General features: G+C 40.9%; 1 protein-coding gene across 8 annotated transcripts in view; it reads left to right on the forward strand.

Annotated features, from left to right (window-relative positions):
* Positions 1 to 17,431, forward strand: part of mctp2b (multiple C2 domains, transmembrane 2b) — a 72,533-nt gene extending 55,102 nt beyond the window's left edge. For 7 of the 8 annotated variants that reach the window (XM_034233744.1, XM_034233749.1, XM_034233752.1 and 4 more), the window contains 12 exons: positions 1,293 to 1,386; positions 1,831 to 1,933; positions 2,081 to 2,183; positions 2,375 to 2,476; positions 2,574 to 2,648; positions 5,018 to 5,137; positions 8,222 to 8,335; positions 10,846 to 10,887; positions 12,507 to 12,616; positions 12,830 to 12,939; positions 13,339 to 13,436; positions 15,969 to 17,431. In XM_034233744.1, coding sequence (XP_034089635.1) covers positions 1,293 to 1,386; positions 1,831 to 1,933; positions 2,081 to 2,183; positions 2,375 to 2,476; positions 2,574 to 2,648; positions 5,018 to 5,137; positions 8,222 to 8,335; positions 10,846 to 10,887; positions 12,507 to 12,616; positions 12,830 to 12,939; positions 13,339 to 13,436; positions 15,969 to 16,016 — 1,119 coding nt within the window. In that variant the 3' untranslated portion in view covers positions 16,017 to 17,431. Of the gene's footprint in view, positions 1 to 1,292; positions 1,387 to 1,830; positions 1,934 to 2,080; positions 2,184 to 2,374; positions 2,477 to 2,573; positions 2,649 to 5,017; positions 5,138 to 8,221; positions 8,336 to 10,845; positions 10,888 to 11,446; positions 12,480 to 12,506; positions 12,617 to 12,829; positions 12,940 to 13,338; positions 13,437 to 15,968 lie in introns of those variants that run through there. The other variant, XM_034233750.1, reaches the window with a different exon arrangement.
* The last annotated feature ends 7,752 nt before the right edge of the window (positions 17,432 to 25,183 follow it).

The raw sequence follows: 25,183 nt of genomic DNA on the forward strand, positions 1-25,183 counted from the left end.
ACACTGCTGGTTTAAGATGCTTTTTACTAGTCTTGTATTTATGTACGGGGAAATAAGTTGGGAAAAGGTCATTAGCATTTTTTTTTTACGACATTAAACAGGCATTGTGGAAGATATTGCATTCAGTCAGCCCCAGGAATCTGCTATTCAACATGTTTAGATGTAATAATCAGGTTCAAATCCGAGTCAGGCCGGGTTATTTAAGTCTAAACTGTTCCAAGGATTCTTGCGGTACTTTCTGTGTTAAAAGGGCCAAGAGATGGCAGTATTTTCCAAGGAATGTTTTGAGAGTTGGTAACAAAGTACTCTTTATCAGCCTTCTGTAGTTTTACCTTGAGATTCAGTTGGGTTGCTTCAACAGCACTTGATGATGCACAGAGAGGAGGAGGGAATACATATTTAGGACTCCACAGGAGATAGCAAACCATCACATTCTGCATTTTAAATTCAGTCATCAAGCCTGTTTTCCTGTTCTTGTCTACAAGCTACAAATAATGTTTATTTGACTTCAACCGTCGACATGACATCGGTTTTTAGATGCTATTTCTTATCTGTGTTGCAGCTGCAGGTTTCAGTTCATGCCAGAAAATGAAACTATGAAAAGAAACTTGCTTGAGATGTGTCATCCATCGTGGCAATGCATTTGAAAGAAAGGAATGTTTTTGAGAATGTCGGTTGGTTTGTTGAAGAGCTTGTGGAAAGTACAGACATATGTGATTTTATAAGTCAGCCGCTGAAAAGAAACTCCCTTATCCCTTCATGCCTTTATAGAGTGCCTGGTGCAGTTGTCTCTTAATGTTTAGTCAAAGTACTTTATTATTATTTTCCAACAACAGACTGAAGCTTGCAAAATCACTGCTTTTTTGTGTGATTGTCCCTCAAGTCATGAATGCCACAGCTTCACAAAAACATATTTTAACGCCCTTACAACATTCATCATAATTCCTTGTCCATTTAGCACTGAAGTGGGTAATATCTGTATATACTGATACTGTGGTTTTATGGTTATTCTTATATGCAAAAAACACAGTTATTAAATACATATTTATAGTCAGAATACACTTTTTTGTACATGTAATATGTATTTAAATGTCACAATCATTGTTATTATTATTATTATATAATTTGTTTTACTACACTAAATATTTTGTTTTTTTGTTTCCAAGATACATTCCTAACATTTTGAGATAAAACAGAGCCTGACTCATGTATTGTGTGATCAATCCAAAGTTAGAGGACTGTGCACAAACTAGTGTGTTCTAGTTTTCATTCATCTCCATTTGTCCCCACAGAGTTTGAAAAGTTCCCTGAAAAACCTCCGTGATGTTGGTTTCCTTCAAATAAAAGTGATCAAGGCTGCAGATTTGATGGCTGCTGATTTAAACGGTAACACACACACACACACACACACACACACACACACACACACACACACACACACACACACACACACACACACACACAGGATCCCATATTTTTTATATCAAGGGTTAATCTGCCTGTTACATTAATCTAATCAATCAACTGTTTGGTCAATAAAATGTCAGAAAATGGTAAAACTGCAATCCCAGTTGACTCTTTCCAATTTGATATAAAATTACTTTTTTTTTTAAACATTTCCATATTTGAGAGGCATTTTTGCATGAAGAAATACTTCAACTTTTAATCCATTATTAATAAAGTTGTTGATTGTTTTTTGTGACAATAGACGAATCGGTTAATCAACTTATCGTTGCTGCTGTAGTCACACATTTTGATTTGAGTTCTCTTTGTTTTCGCATTTCAGGGACAGAGGGAGCCCAGTTTGAAATGTGTTTTCTTGTTCTGCAGGCAAGAGTGATCCTTTCTGTGTGCTGGAGCTGGGGAACGACAGACTGCAGTCCCAAACAATCTACAAGAGCCTCTACCCAGAGTGGAATAAAGTCTTCACATTGTCAGTTGGACTCTCCTTTTCCTGACACATTTTCTTTTTAATACTACTTAATGCATGTAGGCTGTTAGACAACACATTGAAAAATGGGGACGTAAAAAGTGTGCTTGTTTTTGTGGACTACCTGACCTAATTTGTCTGTCTCCGCAGCCCTGTCAAAGACATTCATGAGGTTCTGGTGGTGACTATCTTTGATGAGGATGGAGACAAGGCGCCAGACTTCCTGGGAAAAGTCGCCATACCCCTGCTCTCGGTACACACTACCTCCCCGAGAGTCCATCACCCGGACAATAGACTCATCTATTTACACCCTGTGTCTAAATTAAAGTGAAGAGGGCGATAGCACTCTCTCGCGTTGAAGACTCGCTAAAATGTAATCCAGCTTGACTGACGGTCAGGTGCAGCGACGAGTCCAGCACCTGATGCCCTTTTCTGTCCCCGCAGGTCCACAGGGGACAGCAGATCACCTACCCGCTGAAGAAGGAGGACTTAGGTGGGCTGTCGAAAGGCACCATCACTCTGGACGTGGACGTTATTTTTAACCCTGTGAGTAAAAGTTCAGCGTGCAGTGATGGCTGTGAAACATGGGCCTAATTCTGTCCGCTTGTCATCGCTTCATATCTTTTTCTTTTCTTTTGATCAGGTCAGAGCGAGTATAAGAACCTTCCAACCAAGGGAGAGAAGATTCCTGGAGGACAATCCCAAGTTTTCCAAAAAGGTTTGAAACAGTTCTGAGGATTTACTCTATAATACAGGGGTTTGGAATCATCATTTTTGTAACATACATTTAGATTTTGAAGTTTTTACAGGTGACATTTAAGCATTAAAATGTCTAAAGACAACTACTGTAGTCCTCTTATCTCTTTTCAGAAAAGGTTCAATCCTGTAGATATCTGTAATTGGAATCACGGTAGCGCGTTTACTTTGCTCACATGTTATTGCTACGTATCCTCTTAGCGTTGTGGCGAACATTAATTGTATCTACATTTTATGATACGACTTTAGATTAAGGTGTTTTTTAACTATATACGTTAACCTGAGTAAAGATTTAGATCATTGTACGTCTCGGTCTTAAGTTTTAAGCTAAATGAGCCTAGCAAACTTTAGCCCTCTATGCACCAGATGATGACTGCAATTGTGGTTAAGACAACAACTCCCATGACCCCATGCTACTTCACTACACCACCAAACTCCATCTTTGGTCACTGAGAGCCCCCTAGTGGAGGAGAATTATGTATTCTACTTTAAGTGTTTTTCTTTTTTTAAAGCAGCATTCGCAAACACATGAAGGATCAAATACCTTTCAACTTCTTTAGTGCTAAATCCATTTGTCTATAAATCAATTAGTTGCTTGACAGAAAATGAATCATCATATTTGCTGCTTTTCTTTCTCTTATGTTAGTAAATTGATTATCTTTGGGTCGGGTTGGTAGGACAAAACAAAGGCATCTCAAGATGAAAGATATGAAGACATTTGAGAAAAGTTTAAATGTATCAAAAATGTTTTGATGTATTATCAACCAATCGATTAATCATATATCAACAAAAAGACTGAGCAGATTAATCGATAATGGTCGCAGCCCTAAACACTCACCAAAGGTTACTAGCAGGCATCAGTAAAGAGGGCAAGGGTCAGAGGTCACTGCACTTTTGACGATATCGATGTGATGCTTGGATAATTAAAAGTTAGAAGAATAACAAACAAAGGTGAAAGACAAGCTTTTAAAACGTTACCACGTTTATTTTCAAATGGCCCTGAACCTAAAAAATGTCAGTTGTTTCCTCTAAAAAGCTACGATGGCAACTTCGCTTCGCCTGAATCGAGCTTTAATTGACCCCAACAGTGACTGAGTTTGTGTCCAGTGTCCTGCAACATTAGTTTGATGTACAGTGTGCAAGACAGGGTGCCTGACTGTCTGTACTTCCCACAAAGACTCATTGTTGTCAGACAATACATCGTTCGCCAACGCCAAAATTGGCTTACGCACAGAGGACTCCGATGGCAATGTGCGGGGCTTCCTTCTGTTTTAATGTTGAAAGTCTTGCTTGATGCAATCAGGTCAGATTATTGACATTTTTTACCCCTCTGACCACGATAATGCCAGGCAGGGTTAGGAGGTTCTTTGGAAAAATGTATTCTGTAACAATTACTAATTACCTTAAAACCTTTTTTTTTTTAATAAGTAACCAATCTAGTTATAAGTGTTACAATATAAAAGTAATTTAACTTAATTACTTTCCATTAAAAATCAAATGCAATGGCAATAAATACAAGAGAAAGGGAATATCAATAAGATGGCTTTAACTAAAAATGTATCCTCTGCTCAGAGATTTTATTTATAGGGAAACCTTTATTAAGCATATTTAGGCAACAGCCTATACACACCAACAATGAAACACATGAGCACAGACTACAGTTTCAAAAGGCAGAATACAATCTGAGCTGACAGAAAATGCTCCGTTTTAGTTCAATACATACAGCTAAGATCACACACTACGTATGAACATATAGGTTAATCTAATAAAAAAAAATGAAAACCATAAAGAAAATTCAGGCAGTAGGCGTTAAGATTCACAGTTCCAGTATTAGATTTCTGCTCCTAAAACAAAATGTGATATTACTACAGCTTATGGAAAAGTAAGTATTTTTATCAAATCAGCTTGCCTCAATAGTAGGCAAGCTCCTCACAACACAAATGTGGACCTCATTTTACCCAAAGAAAGATTTCTTTGATCTAGAGGCAATAATGATAAACTGGGAAATCAGCTATAGCTAGCTCAGTGTCTTGAGAAGTGTTTAAATGTGTTACCTAATATATCATTCTTAATTTTAAAATGTATTGTTCTATAGTAATGATGCATGTAACCCTATAATGGAAGACTGTTACCTTTTTTGTATCCTTATTGCTAAATCCCGGGGCATGTAATCCCCAACCCTAATGCCAGGCTACTGTCACTATCACACTAGTCGACTGGATGTTAGTATCAACACTAAATCAGACCTCTACTTTATGAAACATGTGTTTTATCCATTTAGTAAACTGCTGTATTTACTTGTTTTGCATGTTCATGTCGTGTCTCTTTCAGGTTCTAGCCAGGAACGTGATGCGCGTTCAGATGCTGTTCAGGGCCATCATGTCGACTCTGCACTACATCAAAAGCTGCTTCCAATGGAAGAGCGTTCAGAGGAGCCTGATAGCCTTCCTGGTGATGTGCTTTAACTCTCTTATCAAACTATCTGCATTTCCTTCTGTTTTCCCTCCGAGCTGCGGAAAAAACACAACCGCAGCCCGGCTATCCCCTACTTGAACTCTCCCAGCGAGATTCTTAATGAATGCGGTGTTGGGCTCAGCATAAAATAGAAAGGCTCAGCCCCCTTCTCTGCGTCGGAGTGGACGCTCTCAGCGCCGTGCGTCTCATGGATGCAGAGATAAGCCTCAGCTGAAGAGAGTAGCGTCCCAGTGGAGTCGAGACAGTCTATTTTTGTTCTACTTCCCTGACAACTCATTAACCCTCCGTTCAATCTGCGCTCGGTTTGATTTAGTTCCCATTATGCAGACAGGAGTCCAATTAAAAGCCTCTTTTAGAGATAAGGCTTCTTCTCCTCCTCCCATTGTTCAATATAAGTGTTAAACAAGTGCAAAGACAGAAACACAGGGCCTTGCCTTTTAAACCCTAAAGTTGTTAGGGTGTTGGTCCTTTTGACATTATTTCTCTCTCAAATCTAGTTCAATTGAAAAGCCATACAGCAAGTTGTGCATTAACTATGCAGGAAATCAGGGTCATGTAAAGTTCTTTTTGTTTTTGCCGCAGACTTCCTGTAGATGGCACTGAAGTTTTGTAAAGGTGATGGATAGTGTACGCCAGCCAAGAGTACAGTTTGTCCAATTTGCTGCCGCACAGAGCTGTTATCTGAACAGTAGCTGGGTTTGAGCCATGCTTTTTATTTTGTACTTTAGTTGAGGATCACTTGGGACCTTTTTGCTCACAGTGAAAATATTTTTAATACATAGTTATCTCAAATTAAACAGAATTCCCAATCCCCTTCTCTAAGTTAATTAATTAATAAAAGAGTTTATAATGATGTGTAATATTGTTGTTTTACCTGACAGATCACACACACTCAAGCTCAAATCATACAAGCATGAACGAGCACACACTGTACACACACACACACACACTGCACATACACACACGCGCACGCACACACAAACGCACACACACACACACATCCTCCCACTGTTTGAAAGACAGTACCATCTGTACTTGTGTTTTCACACCAGCGCTCCCTGCCATTTCAAGCCTCAGTGAGAAGAAATAAATGCCCACTTAATACCGCCACATGAGAGAAATGAATCAAAGCTTTACTCGGCATGACAGGATACAACCACCTGCAACATCTGCCCATTGTCAGATATGTGTGAAGACAGTCAGTGTACTTTACCAAGGTGTAGTCGGTATACTTTAAAATGTGCAAGTTATCCTAGTGAGAAGCCTCCAACCTGGCAGTAAATATACAACTTTTATAGATCACATGCTGTTGTTTCCTAATTAGTTAATTTTCTTAAGGGTGGTGTGACTTGCGGTCTGATGTGACATTTGAATATCCACCCATGGGCAACGTCATCATACACAATTTGTTAGGTTGAACTCCATATTTACATTGTTTACTATCCCTTCAGGATAAGGTAATAAACATCCATTAGCACAATAAAATAAGCGATAATCCTATTGGTACATTTTGCTGATCTAAGAGATGTGTCTTTTACCAGCTCTTGTTTATATCCTAGTATGCACACACCTAACATAATGCGTGTAAATAAGCTTTGTTGTAAACATAACTACTTAGTATATAATTATTCAACTCTATTTTCAATATGCACTCTTTTTGCACCAGGTACAATGATGATGACAGTTTACAGCAACAGGATCTAATGGCAACGTTTATATTAAACATGTGAATCAGCATATTTTAAAGTCCTTAAAAATATTGGAGCAAGAGCATTGGTCAAATAAATACCCTTGCTTTTTTTGCTGCTAAAGCCTTCCTTGGCCTATGACCAGCAGCGTATATATATTCTGGTTCACTGACTGTTTGGCATCCTCCTCGAGAATTATTCCTACTAATCATCAGGAGAAGGAGAAGTTATATTGTCCCTACTTTAAACAATAGTGTCAGTTATTTTTTGTTATGTTCTCGGATTACCGCTGTGCCATGCAAACCCTTCCCCCGAGCATTAGCGTGGAAATCCTGCTACAATGTGAAAATGTGCTACCCTCCAGTCCGGTAGCTCTCCCGACTTTAGGGTAGCCTTTGATTTTTTTTTTTTCTTCTCTCCGATCTGGATCACATTTCCAGAGCCCCTTTTCGCTGTCGAAGACTGTGTAATACCTCTCAAGCTGAAATGCGCTGCAATTATGACAATCTTTATGGGCTAGGTATACATTTCCACCAAAGCGTGACTTGGCTTTCCCCCTCACCCCCGGCTCTCCCAACATCACAAAGTCCTCTCTAATAAAACCGAACCCTTTCAGTCAGGAGTTGGTTTCATCTGCTGTCCCAGGCCCTGTTCTTGGCTTGTGATAACAGACAAGAGCATGCTTGGCTCATTGCACATTAAAGCTGATGGTGGGGGTGTTGGGGGGCTTTGAAAATGCCATCTTTTATGTCAGTTGGTGCCTCAGAGGAGAGTGATGTCTTTACCAGATGTTCACTTCTATTTTTATTAGCATATCACCAACCTGTAAACCCTTTCCCCACGCCTTGTGGCACGCTGCCATGCTGGCCGGCGCTGCCTCTCTCTGACGGGATTATTTCATCGTTTCCATTTAGCCCCACAATCGAGACATCACACTCTTTATCCCCTAATCCATTTTTTTAACCTGATGTCCATCACGAGTGGCATTTTAAATCTTAATAACGTATTCACTCACGGACTCCCTGTGGCTCCGGTGGGCCCCGGGGTCGTCTTTAATGTACACAGGATGAGAGACGTGGATCAATTAGACTTAATGTCAATGTATATACGGGGGGTGAGGGGGGGTTGCAGTGGTCGCCCCGCACAGCGTATGCAGAACAACTGAACGTAGGAACAAGGCTTTGATATGGTTGGGGTAGCCTTCATCAGCTTGACCATTGCTAATTAAATCAATAGCAGATTGGATCAACCTTTAGCTAGCGGGGGATTCAGGAACTATGGAAAATGTCTTTGGGACTTAATGAAGAGTTTGTTTCATACTCCAGACCCCCTCTGGAGCGTGACCCCACTCATGTGTGACCTCTGCCTGCAGGTGTTTCTGGTGACGGTGTGGAACTGGGAGTTCTACATGCTGCCCCTCTTCCTGGTGCTGCTCATCGCCTGGAACTACATCCAGATCCGCTCCGGGCGGGTCGCTCAGGACGAGGTGGGCATCTGGTCCTGTTCACACTCCTCTTTATTTATTTCATGTAGAAAAAGTTCATGTAGAACGGCAGTAATGAGGCTGTAGCAACTTCCTTAGTCTTCGTCTTTTTCTTCTCTTTCTTTTTCTATGTCTTCTTCTCATTCGTCTTCTTATTGATCTTCTTATTTTTCTATGTCTTCTTCATCTTAGTCTTGTTCTTCTTTGTTTTATTTTTCTTCGTGACCTGCTGTATTTTCTTTTAATAAAAAAACCCAGGATGTGGTGAGTCCTGCTTAGCTTTGTAAGCCTTCTTCTGTTTCTGTCTTGTTCTTCTTTGTCGTCTTCATAATCATCTATCTTCTATGTCTGTGTCTTCTCCTTTGTTTTCTTCCTCTTCTTTTTCTATGTCTTCTTCCTATCATTCATCTTGTTCTTTTTTGTCATCTGTGTCATCTTCTACTTTTTCTTTTCTTATTCTTCTATGTCTTTATCTTCCCCTCTATCCTCTTCCTTGTCTTTGTCTTTTTCTTCTGGACCTGTTGCTTCCAGTTCACATTGAATAACCTATTTATCTATAAGTTGTACAAAGACTCAGGTCGTGGTGAATCTGGAGCGGCTTCGTAGGACTTCTCCTTGTTTTTCTTCCTCTCCCTCTGCAGTCACCTACTGCTACCTGTTCACACTTCATTTATTGTAGAAAAACGACCACCTCAAACCCATTTTTCTCTCAAAATTAAAAAGCTGCTGTGTTTCCATAGCAACCATCTGCACCTAGCTACATAATAATAAAATAAGTAACACATAATACAGAGAAACCTCGCTGAATAGACTAATGCAACATATCATTATAGCCTAAGCTAATTTGCAGTACACGGCTTTCTTCTTTTCCCAGTCCGCCTCTAGTTATTGTCCTGAATCCTTCCTCTTCTTCACTGTAATTGGTCTGTTACCCTCTTCTCGTTGAGACTAAGTTTGTATGCCTCTGCTCTGTAAAAGGTCACAGCTCAGTGTTTTTCCCCCCACTGTGACCACTCTCCGTTTTACAAAAAAAAAAAGACGTAGCATCTTGTATGTGCTCAGTATGTAGAAGCAGTACACACCATAGGTTATAGCAAATAACATACACACTGTGCAGTTCAGACAACAATGTGCTTCATTTTACTGTTAAAGAGGCCCTCAAATGCTTTCTTGAGTTGTCCCTTTCCTGTAGTGTCCCTGATGGCTCCCACAAGATTGCTGACATCCTCGTGGATTTATCTTCTTATTATAGACACATGCATTTCCAAACATTTGGACTACCTATGTTGTAAATGTATTATCTTTTCAATTTACACACAGCATCTATTGCACGTCTGTCCGTCCTGGGAGAGGGATCCCTCCTCTGTTGCTCTCCCTGAGGTTTCTCCCATTTTTCCCTTTAAACTGTGGGTTTTCTCTGGAAGTTTTTCCTTGTACGATGTGAGGGTCTAAGGACAGAGGGTGTCGTATTGTCATACTGATATTCTGTACTAACTGTGAAGACCACTGAGACAAATGTAACATTTGTGATATTGGGCTATATAAAAAAACATTGATTGATTGATTGATTGATTGATTGATTGATAGTGTGATATATAGGTATCGGTGCAATGTTCTGCAAAGGCTTAAATCCCTGTGTTCCCTCAAGAGGGAGTTTCTCTCATACACACTCCAACCACCCACCCCCCTGCCTGAAACACCACCATTGGGCTACTTAGATTACTTCCATAACATAGTGACATCATTATGGAACACACATGCTATTGGCTAGCGCTCCAACATATCAGATAGGTTAAGGGGAAGGACATCTCCAAGCGGTTGACCAATCACAATAGAGCCGGTCAGTTTGAGCATTTCATTCATGTACCAATAATTATACGATGACAATAGGGGAACTTGAAGATATAAAAAAATATTCTTTACTGAGCCAGAAAAGGGGTTTTTATTCAGAGAAATACCTCTAACTTTAGCTTTACGGATTTAATCCTTGAAATGTTGATAGTATCTAAGAAATTATTACATTTCAATACTTTACAAGTATATGTCCCAGGTTTACAAAAAAATATGCAAAAACGATATATTATATGATTTTAGAAGTCATCTTTTTTGTAAGGAAATCTTAAAAAAAAAAAATCGAATACACATTCTAATGTCGGAGAATATTCAGATGACTTTATCGTCAATTCTGGACTACTCTATCGGAAGGTCTTTTCCCCTTTTGTTAGATTACATAAAGATATTGATGTATCATGTTCTGGTATAGACGTGTGATTTGTCTCACCTTCGGTTGCCGTGGTGCGTTGTGAACAAAGACCAACACGGCCTGCTGTCAGTCAGCTGTCCTGCAGAGTGTTTGTGAGGCTGACCCCGGGTTAGCCTGATCCCTGCACTGTCACAGGACGACCCCACCAGCACACTGGAGTTAATGCAGAGTCCCAGCGTCAACATGAGACTAAGTTCATAATGTAGAAAAGATCCTCAGCTTTATAATACAGCTGCTGTTTCATTTTCAGGACAATATGGATGTGGGGGATGATGAAGAGGATGATGAGAAGGTATGTACCTGTGTTTCTTTTGTTTGCAGTTCTTTACATTTAAGCATCTCTATTTTCTGATGAAAAGAAAGGAAGTTTATTTTTGACAAATTCCTATGATCTATGATTTTGGGCTCTTCATTCAGTACTAAATCTTCAGATGCATTTTGATTCCTGACAACCACAAGATTTTAAAAAGACGTTTCGGGCTTAATGAAGACCTCACCGACCAGCTTCCACATGTCACAACACATTCATATGCTAATAGAGAGGTGGGCGGGGGGGAGGTTCTGCTGCATTTGGGAAAGTCCCTGAGCTTAACACGCCCTATAATACCAACAATATGGAACTAATGACAGCACTTAGACATGCTTTTTCAAAGCTCATTGGAAATCTGGTGTTCAAAGTATAACAATGCTTTTTAGTCAATGAAATATTCCTTTAGTTTATTCTAGACGTTTTGAATGGTCTGGCGTAAAGTGGTTCTCAAACTGTCTTCAGTGGGAACATGACCCTGAACTGGTTGAAGTAGTTCAGGGCAGTGAGGGGGTTGATTGATATTTGACTATTCGTCTTACAGAGACTGATGGTCACCATGAATATCCCAGGTGTGATCCCCTCCGCAGCTCCCTTCCCAGGCCCGTCCCCAGCCTCTGGGTGGCATGGAGCCAGCGACCCCTCCGTGTCTCTGAGCAGACGCGAACGGACATCACAGAGATCACATAGTGACAAAGACCATGGCTTTGGCCAGTAAACAGTCCCCGATAACCAGCGCCCGCAGACCCCAGGCTCCCCTCTCTTCATCCTCTAACCCTCCTTCAGTCTCCCATGTTTGATGTGGACATGTAGCCGTGTCTCTACAGATCTGTGCACTGAGAGCCAGACTTCAGACACAGAGTCTCCTCCTGTTTACTCTAAAGCCATCCTCCCTCCTGGGATCTGGACGTTCCTGAGAACGGTGCCCTTTCTCTATCAAAATGTGGAGTCCAGTCCCACTCTGAAGAGCATTCAATTCACAGCCAGTGAAGCTGTTAGAGAATCTGCCTTTACATTCTGCAGACTGTTCGGTGTCTTTCTCTGAGACAAATATACTTAAAGTACCAAAAGTAATAACACTTAATATGCCAATTTTAGAATCAAATATACGATATGTTTCTATGATAGTTATTGATGTATTAATGACGTGTTAATCAAGATGTAACTGTGGAACTCAATCTAATGACTTTGTATACAGCAGGGTATCTTGTGAATCTAATCAAGTCCTATTTAAGTTTTGATCATGTTGTTTTTATTATTATTCCATATCTGTAAAGTAATTAACGAAATGAAGGTAGTACATTAATGTAGTTGGGTAGAAGTATAAAGTAGCATTACATTTAAAAAAATCCCAAGTTAAGTACAAGGAGCACAAAATTGTACTTGTATCTACTTCAAATGTTTTACTTATATTGAATTATTGTTTTCATATATTAATGTTCCTAAAATATGTATGTGATACCACATCTTGTATACAAGGGCAGTGTAAACGGTTAATCAATATATACCCCGATAAAACAACTAAAACAGCAAATAAGAGCAGAAAACACACCCTTCCCGTTATACACCGTTTATAAACTTCTGATCCTTTTTGGTTTAACTAGGAGTCGGAGAGAAAAGGGCTGATGGAGAAAATCCACATGATCCAAGACACCATCATCACCCTTCAAACCCTGCTGGATGGGATCGCTAACTTTGGGGAAAGGATTAAAAAGTAAGAATTTACCAAACCACCATGAATCACAGCTCATTATCTGTATTTGCTTTCAGCTCAAATGTCTTGAATCACAATATGAAATGTATTAAAAGCTTCTCCTGTATAAAGTCTGCATTAGAGGGGCCACATGTTTTTATTACAACAAGTACTGTATTTTACAGACAAAGATGAAATTAAGTTGGAATACTTACTGATGATTTATCTTTTTAGCACTTTCAACTGGTCGGTGCCATTCCTGTCCGGCCTGGCTATCCTCATTTTTGTCACGGCAACAATCCTCACGTACTACGTCCCTGTTCGATACGTGGTTCTAATATGGGGTGAGTGTCAAACACAGTTTATTAAGTTGTGTGTTTATCTGCCTGTTGGCCTTTATTTAAACAAAGTAAAATATGTCCTTTATCATGTTTTGATTGTCTATAAGATGTATAGCATCCCAGGAATATTTGCTGCTTATATTTTCTGGCTGTTGAGTCCCTTCCCCATTATCTCCTTAATATTAGCTGCTTATAATGTACTGAATGAGTTAAGGCAGATCTTAATGGTGTTAAAAGTATTACAGCCTAAGCAGTGAAAGTAAAAGAAGAATAAAGGCTGCAGCAGTAATATTTCTCGGACGGCGTGAGCCTCCTCTGCAGGTATTTGTTTGTGTGGAAACAAAGAGCGCAGCCACAAGAGACTAGCGTTAATAATACGTTGGGTGTGAATTTCTGTTTTAGGCATCAATAAATTCACCAAGAAATTACGGAACCCGTACAGCATCGACAACAATGAAGTGGTTGATTTCCTGTCGAGGGTGCCTTCAGATGTGCAGAAGGTAAGCCGGCCAGGAAGCCCAAAATCCCCGAGCCCCGCTACGCTGTGCCTCGCGCTAAAACAACTCCCAGGCATTCTTCCCCCTTGTCTGTATAATTAGCTTCATCTGTATAATTATGTAGCCCCGTATAATTTCTGTTGTGTTTTTGGTCGTGATACATCCCCGGTGGAGGTCTGCTACTTTAGCTGCTTTGCAGGGCAAGCTGTTCCCAGGCTGCCTCCTGTATGAACTCCCCCCCCCCCCCCCCCCCCCCCCCCCCCCCTCAGCAGGAGCAGAATATAGATATCTCCTCCAACTCGCATACACCCACGGCTAGGCGATAGGAAGAGTCCAATAACACTATATAAAATATTGCAGCAGTATTTGTGCTTTCCCAAATATAATGTGTATATAGTAAAGATATGTATTATTGTATTATTATAATTGTATTTATAAACATTAGTAGTGTGCCGTAGTGGAATAAGTACTCTGATCCCTTACTTAAGTCAAACTAAACATTCTACAGTCTAAACGTTCTGAGTTAAAAAAAAAAAAATGTGTACAGAAGTATTATCAGTATGCAGATTGACTCTTCTTCTGACTCTTATATTAGAGATATTATATTATTCTATTTATTTCTAACAAATACATGTAAGAGCATTTTTATGTTGTTTGTCAACACTGATCCAATTTAAGTTAAATACTATTGACTAGTACTACAATACTGCATCATATCAGCATAGCATGCATTTTTGTGTTAATAGTAACTGTAGGTTCAAAATAAATGTATAATTAATCATATTTGAAATATAAAATGGTAGAAGTATAAAGTAGCATCAAATGGAATACAAAGCATGACAAAAAGGTGCTTGAGTAAATCACTCAAAAAAATGTTCTTGTGACATTCCAACACTGGTAATCTAAATAAAATTAAAAATCCCTTTTACGCTTGATTTCATTTTTCAACAGCAGTGCCAACAATAAAACCATTATGGAAACACTAGTCGTGGTATGTTGAAAAGTTGTCTAAGGCCAATTTAAAGTATGAAACATTTACAAAAGATCTGTTGGCATTCTCCTTTCTTGTATCCTCTTTCCTTTCTTTATTTTCTCTTTTTACCCGCTGTTGTCTCTCCTCCTCATCCTCTCTGTGTCTATCCTTTTCTCTTTTAAGTCGTTTGACCCCATTTGCCTCCTCCCTGTCCTTCTTGAATGCCCTTGGGCCTCTGGGTTTCGTGACGGAGACTATAGCTTCTCGGCCAGCCACTGTTATTTCTGTCTATGCATGACTGTGGTCGTCCTGCTCAATAGTGGTAGTTCTCCCTTATAACGTGGTGCAGGAATTAGTTAGCATTTTACCCCTTTCTATTCCCTTGTTTTGAAATCAACGGTTCTTTTTTTGCGTATTAGATACCTGTGGTTACCTTAAGAGATGTTCAGGTTTTGTTCTAACATTGTGATGTAGTTTGTTTATAGCCTAACATTAGCTGCCTTTAGCTTAGCAGTGGTAGTTTGTTTATAGCCTAACATTAGCTGCCTTTAGCTCATCAGTGGTATTTTGTTTAGCATAACATTAGCTGCCTTCAGCTTAGCAGTGGTAGTTTGTTTATAGCCTAACATTAGCTGCCTTTAGCTTAGCAGTGGTAGTCAGTTTATAGCCTAACATTAGCTGCCTTTAGCTAAGCAGTGGTAGTTTGTTTATAGCCTAACATTAGCTGCCTTTAGCTTAGCAGTGGTAGTTTGTTTATAGCCTAACATTAGCTGCCTTTAGCTCATCAGTGGTATTTTGTTTAGCATAACATTAGCTGCCTTCAGCTTAGCAGTGGTAGTTTGTTTATAGCCTAACATTAGCTGCCTTTAGCTTAGCAGTGGTAGTTTGTTTATAGCCTAACATTAGCTGCCTTTAGCTTAGCAGTGGTAGTTTGTTTATAGCCTAACACTAGCTGCCTTTAGCTTAGCAGTGGTAGTTTGTTTATAGCCTAACATTAGCTGCCTTTAGCTAAGCAGTGGTAGTTTGTTTATAGCCTAACATTAGCTGCCTTTAGCTTAGCAGTGGTAGTCAGTTTATAGCCTAACATTAGCTGCCTTTAGCTTAGCAGTGGTAGTCAGTTTATAGCCTAACATTAGCTGCCTTTAGCTTAGCAGTGGAAGTCTGTTTATAGCCTTACATTAGCTTTTTGGTTCTGCTGATTGCATTTATGCTTTAAAAAAATCATAAAGTGGTTTTACTATGTGAAGACGATCCTTCGTAAAAAAACGAGTTAGTATCATAAACGTGTGTTTCTCAGATCCTTTTTCTCCAATAGGCTATTCCAAAATCCAATGGGAAAATACCATTTAGACTTTTATCAATTGCGCCCTTGAGATGCTAACTTCTGAATCGGCCTACAAAAATATGTCATAAGTCTGCAAAACTCTATTGAAAATTGTATCTGTTTTGCAATGAATAAAAGCTGCAAGATGGAGAGAAATAAATGATTATTGTTATAAAAAATAAGAACAACACTTAAGTTGCTCTGGTTTTACAGTGACTCATGTTCGTATTCCCTGCAGGTTCAGTACAGTGAGAGGAGAGGCAGCAGAAAGAAGAAACTCCTGTAGTTCCTCCTCAAAAACGGTTCCCAGAGGACCTGCATGTCTCTGGGTGTGTGGTAGGTTTGAATCTAAATCAGATGTGGTGATACACGGCGCGCCAAACAGACCCTTCAACCAAAGAAGTCCTTTTGAGGACCCCGCAGCGATGACCGAGGAGAAAAATGTGTTATTTAATTTCCAAAGATTGTATATGTACAGTTTTTTTCTTTTAGATAATCAGAAGCTGCTTTATTTTATATATTTCATGGCCCCAGGTTATGTTTTCCTGAAACCAGCAGAAATATCAGTTTGTATTATATTGAATGTATGTGCTGGGTGTGTAACATTTGTTCGATATTTTTATGTTACTTACACTGAAAATGTGCGGACTTCCAAAATGGAATAATCACCTAATGGTGAACAAAGTTGCTGTTGCTGAAATGAAAGTACATTTAATTATGGGTTACTTTTTATGGGTTACGAGTCATCATAAGAAATGTTCTTGGAAAATGGTTTGAAGTGCATGGTATTTGTGGTTTAAAAGAATATGATGAATTTCCGGTTTAAATTATTAAGGCTTTCTTATGTACATATTACGCTGGCCCTGAAAGTCAATAACAACATTTCACAAAACACAATCACAATTCAGAAAACCCAACAACATTAACACAAACAGGTTTTGCAGGTCTCCCTTGAAAAAGAGATATATGATCTCAATGGGACCAATCTGGTTAAATAAAGGTTTGAAATTAAAAGGGAGGTAGGTCTTTGAAATGGATTCCTTCTTTGCTGATTAGATTCGTCTGTCAGTCTAAGCAAAGGATGATACTTCTTATTTAGGGCAAAGACTGGCCCACATATCCCATAATGCCCAGTGGTGGCTAATTGATTACGTTTGCTGAAGAGTTGACGCTTTTTTTTTTAATGTTACTTTTTGAGGAATCCATGTCCAATACGTGCCTACATTTTTCGATTATAGGAAATGTTGTCGTATTTCTCCATTGCTGCTGTGTTTTTTTAAATCTCGTGTTTTCAAAAAATTGTATCTTTGAAAATGTTGTGTTTCGACCATCAGGGCCACCGTACCATACAGCAACATTGATTAGTAGCAAATATTCTGCATCATATCCTTTTTGTTTCTTTCATTTACCTTTTTTGAAAATGGATAAATGGCTATTGTGTAACACATTGACTGACTGATTTTACTTTAACGTGACATTATGGACTTATTTTTACATGCAAAGATGAGTCCTTACATTTAGTGTTTCATTCAATCTACATAAAGGATGATTGTACTCTGTTGTATTTTACTCTTTGCTTCTGAGTGGGATGGGGCAAGATCTGTACACACGCAACTTTTATTTATTAACGACAATCACAGATGAATACTTTTGTTTCTCATTTCGGACAGCAATAAATGCAAAGTTTGCGTATATTTCCTGCCTCTGTGTCTCTGCTCTCTCTTTGAATTCTCCTGCACGCTGTTTTGATCCTCTCCATGCTCCCGTGCTGCAGGATTGTGGGCGTCTAACAACACCGTTTCCAAGCCCCCCTCTCTTCATTAGGCTTTCATGAAGCGAGGCGAGGCTGTGCGAGACCTCACCGGCACCCGGGCTCCCCGCTGTGTTGATGGCCCTTGGGCGTCGCCACAAGCGGGAGGATCTCAGCGACCTCATCTCAGCTGCTGCGACGAGACGCCTGCAGCCAGCATCCTATCAAGCACAGCAGCCAGACAAAGCTCTGGTACCGGGCTGCACACCGTTCAGGAGCAGGAGGAGGGTTTTAAAAAGCAGCCACAAGCAACAACAGCCGCACCAATTTAGGGATTGGAGAATTGCAATAGTTAAGATGTTTGCGTTCAGAGTAATACCCTGGGATTTATGGCTTTTAAGTCGGAGCGCGTGGGCTCACAGTCAGCAGCCTCCTAAATGAGTTAAACAAGTGGAAAACTGCTCACGTGAAATACAATAGGAATCCCATAATGTTTGTGCTGTATAATTATAGTGCACATGAAAGTATTTCATAATTGACCTGATACACATGCTATCTTACACAGATCTAAAACAATTTGATGATTTCTCCAATTGTTCCCATGACAGAGGGTGGGGAATGTGGCAGGCGATTACCTGTATAGCTCTTCATCTAGTTAATGTGACTTAGGTATTCAATATTAATAACTCGCTGTCAAGGACACTGCAAGGACATCTCAATTTGACACTTATAGGCCCAGCATGAATATGTATAGGCAGTGAGACGCTTCAAAATTACCAAGTAAAATCACAGTTCACACATGGGGACTAATGTGATGTGGCGCATGCATTCTGATGAGCCACAAAAACAGCGGCTGATAGGTCTCAAAAGACTTGTTATAACTCAATGTCGGACCTGAGAACACTCAGGTGTGTGTGTGTGTGACACCTAACCCTATTATCAGTTGACGCCAAAAACATAGATTTGAGGGTGTATGTCCCTAATGTACTGCTTAGTTTGAAGGCCACTTTCATATGGTAAGATGTGTCGCCAGACATTTTCTTATTTGAGGTTATATTTGCAAGTAACTTTGTGAGAAATCACTGTGTTCTTCTCTCGCACAACATCTTTTTGAATCTCCGCTGACTATCAGAGCTGTCGGCTGTTGGTAGCCTCAGGCTCTTCGGGATCAAGGGCTTTGATGTTGGCCTGCTCCGGGACAACACAGTCGCCCCACAGCCTCTGGGCAGCAACCCAGCAAGTACAACACCTCGCCCGTGATTTACCTGGACTCCCTGAAGGATTGTTCACACTATGGAGTGGCGGGGGGTCCACATGGTCAAAATCAAGCTCATTATTAATATTAAACATTGTTGAACAAAGGATAAAACTACAATTAGAGTTTAAAAAAATAAAATAAAGTAATAGCCTATGGAGACGTGTTTTGGAAATTGTTGATAAAAGACGAGTTAAAACCGGTTAAAACGCATCACAGTTTTAAACACATGGTTAATGCTGCACATTTAACGCAGCTGTACTATTTCTAGCTGTCGATAAATATGAATTTGTTCCTGGAGTGCAATGGCTTCTGACGTAGTTGTCAGACCCCACAGCTCTATCAGATGAACTCAGGTAGGGGCAACTTCTTGTTCGAAAACACCTGTCATGTTACAAATGTGCTCATCTCAATATAACAACTGGATGTTATTGAACCATTAATAATAAAATGTGATCACTTTACAATAGTTATTTCATTTCATTTAACACTCCATATTTTGTTTTTAGAGTTTGCAGTTGTAGGGTATTATTTTTGCAAAAGCTGGATCTTTCTTTAACATCAATTAGGCCTACTTTAGCTAACATCAACCATGTGTCTATGGCTTAATGTTTCAACCAACTCCATTATTGTATCCTTCGATTTCAGTCAATTAGACATTATAGTTAGTTTCTATTCGGATACTTTAAGCTATACTTTCAACAATACATTGCTTTAAACTAACTTGTCAACACTTGTATTCATCTATGTTTGGCAACATTTCTTTAAAAAAAAAAATCCATTACTTCTGGCTGACTATTTCAACCCTTAACATCCTTTAAGCTAACTATTTCTACAATTAGCCTTTACTTTTAGCTAACTATAACAACAATTTAGTCATTACTTTTACCTAACTATTTCTACATTTTAATTTCAACCTTGTAGCCATTTCCTTAAGCTAGCAGTTCAAATATCTGCATGTATGCTGCTTGTTTTTACAGTCTTCATTGCGCACCATGCTCAGGTGCCTCATTTATAACGCCGTGCGTATTTCACGTGGGAAGGTTGCTTACGTAGTAGAAATCCAAAAAATAGGTACAGACATTTTCCGACATTTTCCGATTCACCAAACATTGCGTACCGGCGAGGAAAGTGCGTACGCCGGTTTCCCTTTATAAATCACAATCGACTCGAAATGCTGTGCAGCTTTTGCAGGCTTCACGTAACGCCCATATTTGCCTATAAATAGTCAAAGAAACGCCCATTCATTCATTCATTTTGACTGACTGCATTAAGAAGATCGCAGGAAATGACGGCAGAACAGCTAAAAACCGTGTCAGATTTTGGTTATTTTGGGGAGGTCGAGATAAATCATATTGTTTGGTGAATGCCGTTTGAACCAGAGTAGCAGTATGGAGGTCGGATCGTCACCAACATAAATAAATAAGTGGTCCGAAAAAGGTTAATGACAAAAATAATACACATAGCCTAACCTTCCTCAGGCAGTGTGTTTGTGCCGGGGACAGGAGACCCCCCTTGATGAGAAACTGTAATACTTGGATATTAATTATTTTTTTGTAAATTTGGTGGTTTGTGTTCCAGCTGTCGATCAGCAACTATAAGTTATATCCATAATCCACCAGTTAAAGGAAATACAACGAATGTGTTGTGTTATATTAGCTGTACAATTTACTACATGATGTTCTTAGTTTCCATACCTCCTGTGTTTTACGAGCGACTTATCAAGTCTTGGCAAACGGCATAAAACACGATTAAACGTGATAGTATATATAACCATGCTCGTTACAACCTATAGAAATGCAAAACGGTGTCAGTTTAGACGTAATTCTGTCCTCCTGCTTACCGCATCATTTATGAGAAAACATTTCATAACATTAACACAACATATTCGAGGTGGTTTTAAATAACATATCCGTATTTATTTATTTCTCCAAGTTATGTTTTTGTGTGCACTGAGGAGTCGCAAACAGGCGTTTGTTTAATCATTTTAAGATTGGCTTTAATCAATGTTTGAAAATGAATTCTTCATATTGTAGCGATATAGGGTGCTGAGTGTGTCACTCAAGCATCCCCCATCTCTCTGCCAATCACATAGCTACACAGTGATGCTGGTCTGGATGCGGGCCTGTGGTTGGGGGAGCAGACGGGGGAGGGCGGGGACGTTGTGACGTTGACCCATATATGGGTGTGAGTTGGGGTGTAGAGTGTGTGTGAGGATCATACTTGCCAACCTTGAGACTCAGAAATCGGGAGCATTTCAAAACCACCGCGGGGGGGGGAATACGTGAATGTGAATGTGCAGAATACGACAGTTTAATGGTGGAGGTACACACATATTGATAGATATCTTGTAATGCACTGTTGAGGAACCTGCGACCAAAGTTTTTCATCTCCGGCCTTGTCAGGTATTGAACAATCAATAAATAAAGAACACAGAATTATTAAATATAAAACACAAAATGTGTGTGATTATACTAAATGATTTACAAATAAACACCACTGCATATTTACAACTGTTACACATGCTGATGTAACGCAAATGTTTCCAACTTGGGATCAATAAAGTATATCTTATCTTAAGATGATCGATGGCTACTGCCATATTTGCAAAATGTGCCTCTGAACCTTGACAAGTGCATGTTTCAGGCTCATCAATTAACAACAGGAGGGGTCACAAACATAAGACCAGCTGTTAAATAAAGCTCTTCTGACCTTAGCTGGCATGTGGGTAATGCTACCCATTATGGGCACAAGCAATTTTCACCAATTTATTAATTATACGTTCTACATTTGAGTGTTTCCTATCCCCTAAACCTCCAGGGATGTACACAGTTTAATACTGGCCACTTCTTATTATGGGAAATACGAAAACGTCTTTTAAAACTACACTCCCAGTAGAGACGTGCCATAGATAGAGAACATTACATTACATTGCATTTAGCTGATGCTTTTATCCAAAGCGACTTACAATAAGTGCGTTCAACCAACAAAATACAAACTTGAAGAAAACAGAATCATATAAGTACATCAGGCTTCATAGAGCAAAAACATTTCAAGTGCTACTCAACTGGCTTTAGGTAAGCCAGTCCTTTATTAGTATATAAGTGCTCTGTTAATAGTTCTATTGCTCGAAGTGGAGTCGAAAGAGATGAGTTTTCAGTCTGCGCCGGAAGGTGTGTAAGCTATCTGCTGTCCTGATGTCAATGGGGAGCTCATTCCACCATTTTGGAGCCAGGATAGCAAACCCACGTGTTTTTGCTGATGGGAACTTGGGTCCCCTTCGCAGCGAGGGTGCAGCGAGCCGTTTGGTTGATGCGGAGTGCACGTGCTGGGGTGTACGGTTTAACCATGTCCTGGATGTAGGAAGGGCCAGATATATTCGCAGCATGGTACGCAAGTACCATTGTCTTGAAGTGGATTCTAGCAGTTACCGGAAGCCAGTGGAGGGAGCGGAGGAGCGGCGTGGTGTGGGAGAATTTAGGAAGGTTGAAGACCAGACGAGCCGCCGCATTCTGGATGAGCTGCAGAGGTCGGATGGCACATGCAGGTAGACCAGCCAGGAGGGAGTTGCAGTAGTCTAGGCGTGAGATGACGAGAGCCTGGACCAGAACCTGCGTCGCTTTCTGGGTCAGCTGGGGACGTATCTTCCTGATGTTGTAAAGCGTGTATCTGCAGCAGCGGGTTGTAGCAGCTATGTTTGCAGTGAAGGACAGGTTGTTATCTAGGATCACACCCAGATTCCTTGCAGTCTGAGTCGGGGAAACAATAGAGGTGCCGATGTTGATTGTTAGGTCAAGAGTGGGACAATCTTTTCCAGGAAGGAAAAGCAGTTCAGTCTTGTCAAGGTTGAGCTTGAGGTGATGAGCAGACATCCACTGAGAGATGTCAGCTAGACAAGCAGAGATGCGTGCGACGACCTGGGTCTCTGAGCGGGGAAAGGACAGAATTAATTGGGTGTCGTCAGCGTAGCAGTGGTATGAAAAACCATGCGGGCTAATGACAGATCCGAGCGAGTTTGTGTACAAGGAGAAGAGGAGGGGACCAAGAACAGAGCCCTGAGGGACCCCTGTAGTTAATTGACAAGGGTCGGACTCAGACCCTCTCCAAGTCACCCCTCCGTGTCTCTGAGCAGACGCGAACGGACATCACAGAGATCACATAGTGACAAAGACCATGGCTTTGGCCAGTAAACAGTCCCCAATAACCAGCGCCCGCAGACCCCAGGCTCCCCTCTCTTCATCCTCTAACCCTCCTTCAGTCTCCCATGTTTGATGTGGACATGTAGCCGTGTCTCTACAGATCTGTGCACTGAGAGCCAGACTTCAGACACAGAGTCTCCTCCTGTTTACTCTAAAGCCATCCTCCCTCCTGGGATCTGGACGTTCCTGAGAACGGTGCCCTTTCTCTATCAAAATGTGGAGTCCAGTCCCACTCTGAAGAGCATTCAATTCACAGCCAGTGAAGCTGTTAGAGAATCTGCCTTTACATTCTGCAGACTGTTCGGTGTCTTTCTCTGAGACAAATATACTTAAAGTACCAAAAGTAATAACACTTAGTATTTACGAATATAATAGTTTTTTATGGACAACTTTACCATTCAATCTCGTCCACCTGATCTTGCAGCTGTCACTCCTCGGCTCTTGGTAGTTCATGCATTTATCAAACCTGGCAACTCCGGGCTTCCTGGCAGCTGTCAATCAAAGTCCAGTGGCACCGCCCCAAAGTGCCAGAAACTTTTCACGCGCGCATAGACAGACTCCGCGAGCGAGTGAAGCTGACACTCCCGCGAGCGAGCAAGAGGGCTCTCTCTCCTCGCGGGGGTCATTTTAGGAGCGTGTAAAAGCACATTTCCCGCTCGTGAGTAGCTTGTTTTACGCGCTAGAATATTGACCCAAATCTGACTCCATACATTAGTTGTATTTCCTTTAACTGGTGGATATAGAGTTGCTGCAGTGGAGACGCTGCGCACAGCTGATCGACAGCTGGGACACAAACCACCAAATACGAAAACATAATTCAGATCCAGTCGTCATGACTCCACTCCGGAGGGATTCCCCGATCATTTCTTACAGTTTCTCATCAAGGAGGTGTCTCCTGTCCCCGGTACAAACACACTGCCTGCAGGAAGGCTATGTGTATTTTTTTTGTCATTAACCTTTTTCGGACCACTTATTTATTTATTTTGGTGACGATCCGACCTCCATGCTGCTACTCTGGTTCAAACGGCATCCACCAAACAATATGATTTATCTCGACCTCCTCAAAATAACCAAAATCTGACACGGTGTGAGATGTCTTTTTTAGCTGTTCTGTCGTCATTTCCTGCTATCTTCTTCATAAAGTCAGTCAAAATGAATGAATGAATGAATGGGCATTTCTTTGACTATTTATAGGAAAATATGGGCGTTACGTGAAGCTGCACCGCATTTCGAGTCGATTGTGATTTATAAAGGGAAACCGGCGTAGGAAGTGCTGTACGCACTTTCCTCGCCGGTACGCAATGTTTGGTGAATCGGAAAATGTCGGGAAATTTCTGTAGGCCTACCTATTTTATGGATTTCTACTACGTAAGCAACCTTCCCACGTGAATCCTACGCACAGCGTTATAAATGAGGCCCCTGAGCTGTCCAACTATGACATTGATAACACTCCTTGAACATGCGCCAGGATTGCACCACTGCTTTTTGCAGATGATGTGGTTATAATGGCTTCATCGGTCTGCGACCTTCAGCACTCACTGGATCGGTTCGCAACCGAGTGTGAAGCGGCTGGGATGAGGATCAGCACCTCCAAATCTGAGGCCATGGTTCTCAGCAGGAAACCGATGGACTGTCCACTCCAAGTAGGGAATGAGTCCTTACCCCAAGTGAAGGAGTTCAAGTATCTCGGGGTCTTGTTCTCGAGTGAGGGAACAATGGAGCGTGAGATGGGCCGGAGAATCGGAGCAGCGGGAGCGGTACTGCAGTCGCTTTACTGCACCGTTGTGACGAAAAGGGAGCTGAGCCAGAAGGCAAAGCTCTCTGTCTTCCGGGCCATTTTCGTTCCTACCCTCACCTATGGTCATGAAGGATGGGTCATGACCGAAAGAACGAGATCGCGGATACAAGCGGCCGAGATGGGTTTTCTCCGCAGGGTGGCTGGTGTCTCCCTTAGGGATAAGGTGAGAAGTTCGGTCATCAGGGAGGGACTCGGAGTTGAGCCGCTCCTCCTTCGCGTCGAAAGGAGCCAGTTGAGGTGGTTCGGGCACCTAGTTAGGATGTTACCTGGGCGCCTCCCTAGGGAGGTGTTCCAGGCACGTCCAGCTGGGAAGAGACCAAGGGGTAGACCTAGGACCAGGTGGAGGGATTATATCTCTTCGCTGGCCTGGGAGCGCCTTGGGATCCCCCAGTCAGAGCTGGTTGATGTCGCCAGGGAAAAGAAAGTTTGGGGCTCTCTGCTGGAACTGCTA

This window comes from Gymnodraco acuticeps, unplaced genomic scaffold, assembly GCF_902827175.1.
Source record: "Gymnodraco acuticeps unplaced genomic scaffold, fGymAcu1.1, whole genome shotgun sequence".
In the NCBI taxonomy this organism is placed as follows: Eukaryota; Metazoa; Chordata; class Actinopteri; order Perciformes; family Bathydraconidae; genus Gymnodraco; species Gymnodraco acuticeps.